We start from the raw sequence: 14682 nt of genomic DNA on the forward strand, positions 1-14682 counted from the left end.
TATAAAGGCAGAGGAAATGCAACTGCAAATCAAGGAAGGCTGGTAGCCATCAAAAGCTGGAAGAGACAAGGACAGATTCTCCCCTACAGCCTCCACAGGGAGTATGACCCTGTCAAAACCTTGATTTCTGCCCAGTGATACTGACTTTGGACTTCCGACCTCCAGAACTGTGGGAAAATTAATTTCTGTTCTTTAAAGCTACTGAGCTATGGTAATTAGTTACAAAAGCCACAGGAAACTCATACAATGACTTCAAGTGCTAATAGGCAACACTACTGCAAACAATTATTTTTGTTTGTTTTTTTACCAATCTGCTTGATAGAAAATATTATTTCATTGTAGTTCTTTAGTTTGAATGTCTCTGGGAAACTCCACCAACTAGGACAGAGAAAAGGACTGGATTAGGGAGGTTTCCCACCCTAGAGAAGGAAATGGCAACTCCAGTATTCTTGCCTGGAGAATCCTATAGACAGAGGAGCTTGGTGGGCTACAATCCATAGGGTCAGAAAGAGTCCGACACGACTGAGCTGCACCCCCGCCTCGCCCCCCCCCCCACCTCCCCCCACACCTTTAGCTACTTGCCCTCGGTGAAATAACTCTTCTTATCTAAACTAATTCCGGAAGCAGGAGTTTTTCTTTAGCTTTTAAGGAAGAGCCTATTTACTTAGGTTCCGTTTGCGGACCTGTGGGGCCTGGGATATGGCAGTGGGGTCTGAACCCATGTTTCTACAGAAATTAGAGACTTAATTCTGCATCCTAGAAGGGCTCCCACACTACCTCCAAAAGGGCTTTTAATTAAACATTTTTCTTATTTCAAAAACATATTAAGAAACTTCTGTAGTTTTAAATAGACTGCTTTTTCTGCTTCCTTTGTACAAAATAGGAGCTTTGATTCCTACCCTTGGGAATATCAGAGGCCCACGTGCGAGCCTCACCTGCTTTATCCTACCACGGTTCCCCCCGGTCAGCTACCTCTGTCGCCTTCTGGGCGTTCAGGTGGACCGAAGTCGCGATCAGGGTACTAACCTCAGACCTAGATCTCGGCCTGTTCCCTCCGGGGATACGACTTGGGAGAGCGAAGGGCGGGTCATAGCGGAGTGCAGGAACCTGGTTAGAGGGAAGAAGGCATTGCCTTCTTTGCGAGTTGAGGACCTGTTGCTCTGGAAAGCGGGCCCTTGGTGGGTAGGGTTCAGTGGGTGGTTCTCTGGAACTGTAAGGCTCTCCACCTAAGGAGGATGGTACGTGGATCCAGTGAACACTCTGTGGTCCGCAGGGGACCGTTAGGCCCTCTCCCCGTTCAGCACTCCGAGGGGCTTTACAACTATGGTTGTGTGATCTGAGTCTTTACAACCACCTTGACACTGGCGTTTTTGGATTTTTAGAGAGCGATATGCCTGACTGTAGCTTAACTCTACACTTCCAGCCGCCTTCTCCGCTCGCGGTCCTTCCCCTTCAAGTCACCGCTTGCTGAGTGCAAACGTGTAGGAACGCTAGGTGCCCCGACTCGGCGGTCTAACGAGCTTAGACTAGTTAGTGGAGTTCCATTTTTAGAGCACCTCACTTAGGATACTGGAACGAAGAAACTTAGTTACGAAAGTCGAGGTGCAGTAACATCAAAGTTTGCTTTTAGAAGAATTTATCCCTTTTAGGGAGAAGGCAATGGCACCCCACTCCAGTACTCTTGCCTGGAAAATCCCATGGATGGAGGAGCTTGGTGGGCTGCAGTCCATGGGGTCGCTGAGAGTCGGACAGGACTGAGCGACTTCACTTTCACTTTTCACTTTCCTGCATTGGAGAAGGAAATGGCAACCCACTCCAGTGTTCTTGCCTGGAGAATCCCCGGGACGGGGGAGCCTGGTGGGCTTCCGTCTATGGGGTCTCACAGAGTCGGACACGACTGAAGCGACTTAGCAGTAGCAGCATCCCTTTTAGAAAAAGTGAGTAGCTCCGACTTTTATTGACGATTCCCATTGAATTAGTTGAAGTCCTGTTGGTTCCAACATTCAAGCTGCCCGAAACTTTTCCAGCTTGTATCTGTTCTGCAGCGCGTCTAAGTAAGCAAAACGTCTGCTTGAAGTTTATCTCTTTTCTCATAGTAAACTGCTCTAAATGCCACAAACTGCCTCAAGAATATTTAATCTCACGGTAAGGACAGACTGAGTATAATGCAGGTTTACGCGCAGGCTCCATGGCTTAGTTGGTTAAAGCGCCTGTCTTGTAAACAGGAGATCCTGGGTTCGAATCCCAGTGGGGCCTCTACTGTTTTCCTCCCCTCTTCATGGGGACCCAAATTCTTCATTAACTCCCCACTGCTTCTAATTCTCCAGTGTACTAGGTATTACTGTAAATTTTGATTCAATCATGCAAAAGCAGCTGTAACTGCAAAAATTCTCAGTTCTAAAGAAAAGGCGAGGACTTGCCGACGTTCCGGCCTCAAGACACTGCCCTTCCAATGCAGGAGATGAGGGTTCATCCTTGCAGGGTTGGAGCCAGAAACGAGCAAACAAACAAAACTTGGAAGAGAAGATGGTGGGTCACTTTATGGAAACAAAGAAAATAGCCTTTTGTTTTTCATCTTTAGCTGTCCTCTCATTTCTAACTGGGAGGTGGGGAGTGGGGGGTGGCGACAAAACTGTACCAACTCTTAAAGCCTATTTCTGAGCTCCCATGCAACTTATTAGTGATTTTAGGGAACTCAGCATTATGTTATCTGTTTTATATATGATTTTCCAAATATTACTACATTATAATAATGGTAATTTACATTTGCTTGTATTCCTTCAGTCTTCATGGAAGGGCTTTAGTCCTAAAGGGAATACATAAATTGGCCCCACTAGAACCTAAACTTTAATTTTATAATTAAAAAGAAAACAACAGAATGATTCTATAATGCAATGATTCCCAAGCCCAATATACATTTAAATTGCCTTGGGAACTAGTTAAAACTCATCCCCAGAGGTTTTAATTCTGTTTTGGTGGACGTCCCAGAGATGTGTGTTTTTCACAAGCACCCCAAGTGATTTTGAAGTAAATGAATCACATTTGCAAGTACCCAGCTTAAAATATTGCACACAGAGCAGAACTGAAAGTGAGGTCACTTTTGTATACTCTTAGCACTTTTGTACTGATTCATGAACATCTGCTTACTCTCATTATCATCAAGTTACCATTATTCGAAATCTGCTACATTCCAAGAGTTTCCAGACATGCTGTCATCTAATTAGCCCAACAATCCTGTCAAATATGTGTTATAATCAGTTCTTTAAAGATGAGGAAACAGATTCAATAATATTCACGGTAACAAAGTGACAAAGTTAAATTTCAAATTCAGATCTAATTCTGGAATCCATGCTTATCTCATGATATCTATCTTCTATTTCATTAGAGTCAAGAATGCAGTTTTTGGCCACACAGCTAAATAAAATAAAGTGACTTAGACTGATCTCAATCCTTAGTCCTATTCGTTGGGAATCCTGAGATAACTTTCTGTTTTCTACTGGAAGATAATCAGCCCAGTGAACAGTTGCTTAATGCATTTAACTTAGGGAGGAGGAAAATATAAAACCTCAGAAGTCTATGTAGGAGGTTCTCCATGAAAAAATGAGCAGGCCATATAGACAAACTCAATTAATATTCTCCATCTCCTAGACTCTGTTATTTGGTTGGTTTTGGTTTTGTTTGTTTGTTTTTGTTTTTTGCCTTGGACATGCTCTCTTCACGCCCTGATTCTTTAGATTTAAACATAGTGTATTAGTCAGCTAGTGAAAAGTGATAGTGTCTCAGTCATGACCAGCTCTTTGTGACCCCTCGGACTATAGTCAGCCAAACTCCTATGTCCATGGAATTCTCCAGACAAGAATACTGGAGTGGGTTGGAGTAAGTAGCCATTCCCTTTTCCAGGGGATCTTCCTGACTCAGGGATCAAACGCAGGCCTCCTGCATTGCAGGCAGATTCTTTACCGTCTGAGTCACCAGGGAAGCCCTGTTAAGATGGAATTAATGAGTGGAAGAACTGATGCAATCTTCAATCGTGACCAAAAGTATAAACAAAAGATAGACACTATCTCCAAGGAAACTAATTCACCAATGACAGCCCCTATGGGATCACTGACACACTGGGTGCAAACTGGTTTTATTTGCCTTTAAATCAAATTTGGAACCAATACAGATTATTCGATGCCTCCAGAATCACATTCACCCTACTTGCATATGGAGACCCTTAGTGACTTTTACTGAAGCCCTGACCTTATCATATTTGCTTCCCTCTCTCAGGATTGTTGGAATCCAACCCTTTTGCAACCTTTCTCTTGACTAAACTTCTATAGCTAAAGACATCTCCTAAATACAAATTCAAATAAGAAGAGGTAAGTTCTAGTGATGTCTCTTTCTATTCACACCATCCTAGATGATATTGGGTTTTGTTCAGTTTTGTTTTGAGATAGAAAACGAAGGTTCTGAGTTTTGGACAAGATCAGGCAGGATAAGATACCTCTATGAGCTAAATGGTTTCTCATTATGCCAGACCAATGGTTGTCATTTGTTCAAAATTATGTTAATCCCAGAATTATGTCCAAAAAAATCCAATTATCTAGGAGATGGGGAGGAATCAGAAGGCAGGTCAGCCACCAAAAAGCAATTCTCTAAAGACCAATACTGTCATTTTTGTTACACCCCAATGTGAAGATCAGAAAGAATTTCTCAGTAATAAATTCTTTATCTTTTTGCTTTAAAATGAATGAATGAAGGCCAGTACTCTGAAGATAAATTTGAGGATTAAAAAATATAAACAATAACCAATGGTTAAAAAAAAATGAGGATTTGCAAAGTGGAGTGGGGTCAATGGGATCTTGGTCTTCAGCCATTTTATACTCAAATGTATGAACTTCCTGGCAAATGTAGTCTATTATCTTTTCTGGAGACATACTCCATTGCCTCTGCTTCTGCCTCTTTCTAACTGTGTCCCTGTCCTTGGTGGTTAAACAACCACAACAAACCATCCTAGTCATGAATTCAGGTAGCTGTATGATATTTTATAAATGGGTAGTTGGTCAAGTTGAACTAGAGGTATCTGGGTGAAGCAGAAATCCATCCTCTAGTGAATGGATCCTCAGGGCCAATTGTTATAGGTTAAATTTATTTTTTTTCTGAGCTCTTTTCTTGGTTAAATCATGTATTCCTATCAATTCTCATATACATGCTTCTTTCTGTTAACTGAATTTTCATTCTCTCAGCACCTCAGATTGAAACTTCAAACGTTCTTTCAGCTCTTTCCTCTCTCCAACATTCCTACTCTGCTCTTCATTCCCACTGCCACTACCAGAGCTAACGTTCTCAGCCTCTCTCCAATAGACCCTTGTAGTAACCTCCCAGCTTCTGGTCTCTTTTTGAATCCCTTGTTATTCAGTCATAATAAATGTTTTAAAGCGCTGCTCTAATCATTTCACACCTCTTCTTTTTTAAAAAATGAATTTTAAAAATTCATTTTTAAATGAATTTGATTAGATTCCTTGCCTAGTATTCAAGATTTTCCATATCCTGGACCCAAGCTGTTTTTACAACTTGATTTTCCACCACCTCACATTGTGGACCCTGTGCTGCAACAATTGATGAGGTGTGCTTTCCATGCTTTCAGATAATGTATATCCCTTCAATGCCTTCACCATCATTGGTAAATATTCAGATCCCTTCCATTCCTTCATACTTAATTTTCTTTTATATTAAAGACATATATGTTTACAGTTAAAAAAATAAAATAATATATAGGGTTCCGATGAAAAATAGCAGTTCCCTTCCTCATCATTTCTCACTCTCAATTCCCATTCTCCTGAGGTAACACATTTTTAATAACTTAGTGTTTTCTTCTATATACCCATATTTCTTAATAACATGCTTTTATTCTATCTGCATTTTTACTTTTAAATATGATTTATTACTTACTACAAAAAATGAGAACTTTTAACCCTTACATAACAAAGAGAGAGCAAAAGTGAGGGTGAGAGAGAGAGATCTATGCTTCACTCTCCAGATCCTCTTATATCTTTTTGGTTTGATCACTGTGGAGTGTATACACTTCCACGACCTTATAAACATTAGCCACAGTGGAATCATGTAATGAACTATTGTTACCTAAAAAATAAATCTCTCAGTTCTCATAGATGATCAAATTATACAATTCCTGTTGTTTTTGTTTGTTTTTGGAGACATTACAAGGAATCTTGTCCTCATCACCAGTCTGTTTTCATCAATCAAGTTAATGCAAATATTACATAACCCACACATGTCTTCAGGGTCCTTCTACTATATGCTAAGGGAATTCTGACAAGTCAACATCATTTAGGTGGGACCCCTTAAACCCAGGTTTTAGTGTTAACTAAAACAACAGAAAAAAAAAATTAAAATCATACCCATGGCTCCAGCCAGTAAACTGAAACAAGCCTCTCTGATAAAGGTAACAATGATAAATTCATAACAATCTCAGAATTCATTCTCGTATACTGTCTCCACATTTCTGTCCCAAATTAGCAAGGACCTGTAGTGTTTCTTGCCCTGGCAGAGCCTGCAGCAGTCTTAACCCTGTTTACTTGGTGGAGAGGGCCATGAGGAGAATTGTTCCTTTTACTCTGCATCGCACTCAGTAAGGAAGTATTAGGATTTTTAAGATTTTATCTTTAGAACAGTTTTATATCACAGCAGAACTGAGCAAGAGTACAGAGATTTCCCATATAACCCTTACTCCCCACACATGCATAACCTCCTCCTTTATCAACATCTCGCACCAGGCTGGTACAATTGTTACAACTGATGAACCTATTCAGGAAATCATAATCACCCCAAATCCATAATTACGTTATGGTTCTGTCTGGTATTGTACATTCTGTGAGTTTGGAAAAATGTATAATGACACGCATACACCATTATATCATACTGAGTAGTTTCATTGCCTAAAAATCCTCTGTGTTCTACCTAGTCATCCCTCCCTTCTTCCTATACATTGGCTGATCTTTTTACTGTCTTCCTAGGTTTACATTTTCCAAACATACTGTACGATAGTTGGAATCATACTGTAAATTATGTTGCCTTTTCAGATGGCTTCTTTCAGTTAGTAATTAGCACTTGAAGTTCTATGTCTTTTTGTGGCTTGACAGCTTGTGTCTTTTTAGCACTGAATTGTCTGGATGTACCACAGTTAATTTACCCATTCACCTTCTGAAGGACATCTTGGTTGTTTCCAAATTTTGGCAATTATGAGTAGAGCTGTTACAAACATCTTTGTGCAGGCTTTTGTGTGGATATAAGTTTTCAGCTCCTTTGGGTAAACACCCAGGTGTGTGATTTCTGGATCACACGATTAAGAGTATGTTTAGTTTTGTAAGAAACTACCAGAGTGTCTTCCAAAGTGGCCATACCATTTTGTATTCCCACCAGTGAATGAGAGTTCCTGTTGTGCCGCATCCACACCAGCATTTGGTGTCACTGTTCTGGATTTTATTCACTCTAATAGGTGTGTCGTGGAATCTGATTGTTGTTCTAATCTGCATTTCCCTGATGACATATGTCTTAGTCCATTTGGGTTGCTGTAACAAAGTGTCAGAGACCAGGAGACCTATTTACAACATTTATCTCACAGTTCTGGAAACTGGGAAATCCAAGATCTTGGCACTGGCAGTTTCAGTGTCTGATTAGAGCCCACCTTTTGGCTAATAGATAGCACCGTATAGCTGTAACTTTGTCTGGTGGAAAGGACAGGAATCACTGTGGGTTCTCTTTTATAAGAGCACTAACCCCTTACAGGAAGGCTCTACTTTCATGATCTAAGCACCTACCCAAGCCCCCACCTCTTAGGTTGTACACTCATTTAGCTGCAAGGTAGCTAGGAGAAGACCGCCTCCTAGTGGCCTCTTTAATCATACAGAATAGCCAAAACAAGTGATGAATGTCCACTAACCTAGGGCACTGATACAGGGGGGAAAAATGAAGCCACTTTCTCTACTGAGAGGATTTTTTCAAATGTGACTTTTAATATTAATTTTAATTATTATATTCCTTAATGTTTCTATTGAGGATATACCCCATTGCTCCCCCATAAGGGTATAATTTTCCCCCTGGTATCATCAAAACTTCTGCCAACTCAGGGTTTTTTTTAAAGATATGGTTTTATTCATTCATTCATTTATGCATGCTATGCCAGGTCTTAGTTGTGGCATCCCCTAATCAGGGGTTGAACTCAGGCCCCTTGCATTGGAATATTTGAGTCTCAGTCACTGGATCACTAGGGAAGAACCAAATCAAGGTTTTTAAAGTCATCCTTTTTCTTGATTTTAGCAGGTGTCTCTCATCAAAATTCAATGAAGCACATGAATGAAAGTTTTCCAGAGGATTTCATTCTCATGGGCTTTACCAAATATCCATGGTTGGATGTTCCTTTCTTCTTTGCCCTCCTAACCTCCTACATGTTCACACTATTGGGAAACATTGCTATTATTCTGGTTTCCCAACTAGATTCCCAACTCCAAAGTCCTATGTATTTCTTCCTCACAAGCCTCTCCTTCCTGGACCTCTGTTTCACCACCACGACTGTACCCCAAATGCTGTTCAACTTAGGCGGACCCAACAAGAACATCACTTATATAGGCTGCATGACCCAGGCATATGTATTTCACTGGCTAGGCTGTACTGAATGTATCCTGCTTGGCACCATGGCCTTAGACCGCTATGTAGCTGTGTGTAAGCCTCTGAGATACCCTGTAATCATGAACCACAAGCTCTGTCGGCAGCTCTCCAGCACTGCTTGGCTCATTGGTCTGGCCAATTCACTACTGCAGTCCACACTCACAGTCCAGCTGCCTTTGTGTGGGAACCAAGAACTGGACCACTTCTTTTGTGAACTGCCTGGTCTAATTAAGATGGCTTGTGTGGACACCACAGTCAATGAGCTTACTTTAGCGGTGGTGGCCACCTTCCTGATAATGGGTCCCCTCTCCATGATTCTTGTCTCTTACAGTTATATTGCACAAGCTGTATTTCGAATTCCTTCTGCTGGTGGGAGACTTAAGGCCTTCAACACTTGTTCTTCGCACTTATTGGTGGTGTCTTTATTTTATGGCCCTGGCATCTACATCTATATGCAGCCTTCAGGGGACAGCCCTCAAGACCTTATCAAAGTTCTGACGCTGTTTTACTGTGTTATTACTCCCATGGCCAACCCATTCATCTACACCTTGAGGAACAAGGATGTTAAAGGAGCTTTGAGGAGACTTCTGAGGAGGGCCATTTTGTCCAAGAAAATATGATGCTTTATTCTGAATAGGAAAGCTCAACAATAACGTGAAATATATCCTCCTTTAAATAGATGTTCCATCAAAATCATGCTCAAAAGTCAAGTCAAAAAAAACCTTTGTGTGTTCTGTTTACCACTTCTGATATCAAACACGTAGGGTTTTTTCCGCACAATAACTGGTTCTCTAAAACCAACTGGGATGTCCTACAGTTCAGTTTTATTTTTTGGTTGTGCTGGGTCTTCCTTGCTCAGTGCAGGCTTTCTCTAGCTGCGGCAAGTGGGGGCTACTCTCTCTGGCTGCAGTGAGGGGTCTCCTCATTGCAGCGGCTTCTCTTGTTGTGGAGCACAGGATCCAGGGTGCACAGGCTTCAGTATGGCTCCAGAGCACAGGCTTATTAGTTGTGGTGCATGGGCTCAGTTTCCCTGGACACGTGGGGTCCTCCCAGCCTAGGGATGGAACCAGTGTCCCTTTCATTGCAAGGTGGACTCTTAAACCACTGAACCACCAGGAAAGCCCTCTCAATTTAATTCTGACACTACCCAGAGTTAGCATAGACCTCACAGATTAAGGGCTCAATTCCACAAAATTTTATTATTGGAGAATAGGTTCTCTTCTTGTTGCAGTAAGAATTCAGAGTTGAGACAGGGAAGCTAAGACAGCAAAGTGAGAATTTATTAAGCAATAGTATACTCTCAGGAGGGAGAGTGGGCAGGATCAGATGAGCAGCTGCTCTGAGTTCCTTCGGCAAGCTGGTTATATGGAATGTGAAAATGATTGCACAGACAATATTCATTGAAGAGGCAGGGGTTTCAGGTCAAATCTCTTGATTTTCATCCCAGCTCTACCTTCCCCAGGGGAAGAGGGATTTTCACCCCTCTTTGGTCTTGAGCAGAAGTGTCATGGTGTCAGTGCCTAATGGGTACTTCTTTTCTGCAAGGCTAAATTTATTGTAATTGAGGGCATAATGAGCAAAAGGTGACATTCAGAGACCAGAAATGCCCATCTATTGCAGCCTTTCTTTGCCTCTAGGACTCCTGTCACCACAAGATGGATCGTTTCCAGTCACCTGGCTCTTGCTCCCACCCCCTTTCTCAGCTCACATCTAGTTAACTACCTGTTCTCATACCTCCACTTCAGAAGCCAATAACAAATTCAGGCCACCTGTACTTCTGACCAGCCAACTATAAAATCAAGGGCTTCTACAACTCCTTCCTCAGATTTGATAATTTGCTAGAATAGCTCACAAAATTCAAGGGAACATTTTACATACTTTTACCAACTTATCTTGGGGCTGAAATAGCTCAGTTGAGAGAGCATTAGACTGAAGATCTAAAGGTCCCTGGTTCAATCCCAGGTTTTGGCAGAAAAGCACTTTTTTGGGGGGCTTCCCAGGCCAGTAGAGGTAAAGAACCCGCTTGCCAATGCAGGAGACCTAAGAGACATGGGTTTGATCCCTTGGAGGAGGGCACAGCAACCCACTCCAGTATTCTTGCTTGGAGAATCCCATGGACAGAGGAGCCTGGAGGGCTGTGGTCCATAGATCTCAAAGGGTCAAACATGACTTAGCACACATGCACCAATTTATTATAAAAAATATAACTCAGGAATAGCCAAATTCAAGATATGCATAGGGTAAGATATGACAGGGAGGAGCAGTGGGCAGAGCATCCATTCACTTTCAGGGCATGCCTCTCCTGCATCTCAGTGTGGTCACCAGTTAGGAAGCTCTCCAAACTTCATTGCTCAGTTAATTTTTATTCCAGGTGCCGATGGACACAGACAAAAAATGCAACTTCTGATATCTAATAAAAAGGAGCTACTTAGTGGGTAGGCACAGCCTGCCTCAGTCCTAAATAAAGTCATGGCATTTTGAGTTCTAAAGTGCATGTACCTACTCTTAATGAATGTGTGCTAAAAGATCAGTGAATAGTTGGATGAATGAATGATAACAGGTACAAGAAACAGAATGAGAAACTGGAGATACAGTGGTCTAGTGGTTATCAAGAGGGGAGGAATATAATAAGGAGAAGGAAAAGAGGAAACCGGAGAATGAGAACTGATGAAACTCCTGAGTTGGAGTGTCCTTAAACTCACTAAACTTCAATAATGACAATATTTTTCAATAATTATAATAATATTTAAAAGCCGGAGGAAAAATAATTTAAATCCATTTCTCAGTTTCTTCATCTCTAGAAATGGTTTGATTTAAAAAAATAAAAACTATTGAAATATAGTATATATATTTAAAAAGTACACAAATCTTAGGTGTACAGCTAAATGAAATTCCCGAAGTGAAATCATCACACAACCACCACCAACATCAAAAAAGAGAACATTACCAGTTCCCCAGAAGACCCCAGTCGTGCTCCCTCCCTAACTATTCCTTTCTTACTCCCTGTTGTGGCTTCTAACATAGAGATTCCTTTTCCCTGTTTTAAACTTGATATAAATGGAATCATGAAATATGCATCTTTTGTGTCTGGTTTCACTCATCATTACGTTTGTGAAATTTATCACTTTGGCTTGTAGCTGTAGTTCATTCACTTTCATCATTCATAGTATACCATTTTATGAATACACTTCCATTTTTGCACTCATCTTGCTGTTAATGGACTTTTGGATTGCTTCTGGTTTAGAACTATAAAAAATGTGGCTAAAGTGTGTCTTCAGATGTAAATATATATACAATATATATACTCTGCTGGCAGCAATATAACTAAAAGTGAAACTCCTGTGTCGTAGAATATGCATATGTTCAACTTCAGTAGATATACCAAAGAGTTTCCCAAAAACGGTGTTGCCAATTTACACTCTTATGAACATTGCCATTGCTCCATAATCCTCGCCAACATTTGGCACTGTGAGTTCATTTTTAACAGGGATTTTAGCATTTAGTTTGTAATTCTTTCAGTTCAGTTCAGTTGCTCAGTTGTATCTGATTCTTTGCGACCCCATGAACCACAGCACGCCAGGCCTCCCTGTCCATCACTAACTTTCGGAGTCTACCCAAACCCATGTCCATTGAGTCAGTGATGCCATCCAACCATCTCATCCTCTGTCGTCCCCTTCTCCTGCCCTCAATCTTTGTCAGCATCAGGGTCTTTTCAAATGAGTCAGCTCTTTGTATCAGGTGGCCAAAGTATTGGAGTTTCAGCTTTAGCATCAGTCCTTTCAATGAACACCCAGGACTGATCTCTTTTAGGACGGACTGGTTGGATTTCCTTGCAGTCCAAGGGACTCTCAAGAGTCTTCTCCAACAACATAGTTCAAAAGCATCAATTCTTCGGTGCTCAGCTTTCTTTATAGTCCAACTCTCACGTCCATACATGACTACTGGAAAAACCATAGCCTTGACTAGATAGACCTTTGTTGACAAAGTAATGTCTCTGCTTTTTAATATGCTGTCTATGTTGGTCATAACTTTCCTTCAAAGGAGTAAGTGTCTTTTAATTTCATGGCTGCAATCACCATCTGCAGTGATTTTATAGCCCCCCCAAAATAAAGTCAGCCACTGTTTCCACTGTAGAGCCCCCCAAAATAAAGTCAGCCACAGTTTCCACTGTTTTCCCATCTATTTGCCATGAAGTGATGGGACCGGATGTCATGATCTTAGTTTTCTGAATGTTGAGCTTTAAGCCAACTTTTTCACTCTCCTCTTTCACTTTCATCAAGAGGCTCTTTAGTTCTTCTTCACTTTCGGCCATAAGGGTGGTGTCAACTGCGTATCTGAGGTTGTTGATATTTCTCCCAGCAATCTTGATTCCAGCTTGTGCTTCCTCCAGCCCAGTGTTTCTCATGATGTACTCTGCATAGAAGTTAAATAAGCAGGGTGACAATATACAGCCTTGACACACTCCTCTTCCTATTTGGAACCAGTCTGTTGTTCCATGTTCAGTTCTAATTGTTGCTACCTGACCTGCATACAGTACCTAATGGCCTATCAGATCGGCAATATTCAAAAGTCTGAAAACATACAATTAGGGAGGTTGTGTGAAAGCTGGCACTATCTCACATTGCTGTTGAAAGTGCAAAATGATACAACGCTTACAAAGACATCTCTCTTCTCTCTTCATTGTTCATTGCAGCATTATTTGTTAAAGCAAAATACTGGAAAGAATCCAAATATGCTCCCTAAAAGATTGGTTAAAAAAACAATAGTGTGTGTGCTTAGTTGCTCAGTCGTGTCTGACTCTTTGTGACCCCACAGACTGTAGCCCACCAGGTTCCTCTGTCCATGAGATTTTCCCAGTCAAGAATACTGGAGTGGGTTGCCATTTCCTTTTCTAATGCAATGAAGTACCATGTCACGGTAAAAGAAAAAGATTATTTCCATCAACAGATTTAGGATGATTTCCAGCTTATTCTTGGAGAAGGAAATGGCAACCCATTCCAGTATTCTTGCTGGGGAAATCCCACGGGCAGAAGAGCCTGGCAGGCTACAGTTCATGGGGTCGCAAAGAGGTGGACATGACTGAAGCAACTGAGCATGCACGTGCACCAGCTTATTCTATTAAAGTAAGATGCAAAAGGGTATATATAACATTATTTATAGATATAAAGGGGTAAAAGTTTGTTTTTGTACAAGAAAGGAAGGGAAGGGATAAGAGAAGGAAGTAGGAAGAAGGAAAGGATAAAACTAATAAAAATGGGGCAAGAGTATATAGGAGATAAAAGAGTTAGGGATTGAAACAAAACTCTGAATATATATATATTTTTTTATGTAATTTTAATTTTGAGCTGTTTTTCATATTCAGAAAGGAGAAGGAAGAAAGGAAAGCAAATCTTGAAACTGAATAAAACAGAAACAAATGACTAACTGTATATCAAATTTATAATATAACTACACAGAGAAAAGAATTCAAATAAGTTATGTATATATACTCTATCTCCCTTAATGAGATACAATTCAAGAACAAATAAAGCAAGCAAAGAAATTTAGAACTGTACATAGTAGATGTGTTATTGCTAATGGTGTTGATATTTTAATTTTGAAAATTTTAAAAATATATATTGTAAGACCAAATTGAATGACTATATGGATGTTGTTGGGAACAGGGGTTTTTTCCTGTGGAAGAAGGGAAGATCATATGTGCAATGGTGAAAATGAAAAAGAAATCTGTGACGTTGTATTTGAATTGGAAATATTTTATAAAATCCTTATCATATGTATATTTTATTCCAGCCCTAAGGTCTAGTGATGACTTTGCAGGTGGCCATAGTGGTAAAGAGTCCACTCGCCAATGCAGGAGATGTAAGTGACGCGGGTTAGATCCCTAGGACAGGAAGATCCCCTGGAGGAGGGCCGGGCAACCCACTCCAGTATTTCTGCCTGGAGAATCCCCAAGGACAGAGGAGCCTGGTGGGCTATAGTCCCTAGGGTCGCAGATGAGTTGGACGGTAGTGA

At 40.9% G+C, this 14682-nt stretch overlaps 1 protein-coding gene and 2 non-coding genes across 3 annotated transcripts; all 3 read left to right on the top strand.

Moving 5' to 3' along the window:
* The first annotated feature begins 2182 nt into the window (after positions 1-2182).
* Positions 2183-2256, top strand: TRNAT-UGU. The gene has a single exon. It is a non-coding gene; the product is annotated as a tRNA-Thr (tRNA).
* A 5973-nt stretch (positions 2257-8229) lies between these two features.
* On the top strand, positions 8230-9537 carry LOC113881640 (olfactory receptor 2B11-like). The gene has a single exon (XM_027524718.1). It carries the CDS (start codon positions 8346-8348, stop codon positions 9288-9290), a length of 945 nt encoding a protein of 314 aa, XP_027380519.1. The 5' UTR covers positions 8230-8345; the 3' UTR covers positions 9291-9537.
* Positions 9538-10568: 1031 nt separating this feature from the next.
* TRNAF-GAA lies at positions 10569-10641 on the top strand. Its single transcript has one exon. It is a non-coding gene; the product is annotated as a tRNA-Phe (tRNA).
* The last annotated feature ends 4041 nt before the right edge of the window (positions 10642-14682 follow it).

This window comes from Bos indicus x Bos taurus, chromosome 23 (assembly GCF_003369695.1).
Source record: "Bos indicus x Bos taurus breed Angus x Brahman F1 hybrid chromosome 23, Bos_hybrid_MaternalHap_v2.0, whole genome shotgun sequence".
Taxonomy (NCBI): Eukaryota; Metazoa; Chordata; class Mammalia; order Artiodactyla; family Bovidae; genus Bos; species Bos indicus x Bos taurus.

What these genes read in the sequence shown, in the direction of transcription:
- LOC113881640 (XM_027524718.1), top strand. Translation starts at nt 8,346, where the DNA reads ATGAAGCACATGAATGAAAGTTTTCCAGAGGATTTCATTCTCATGGGC.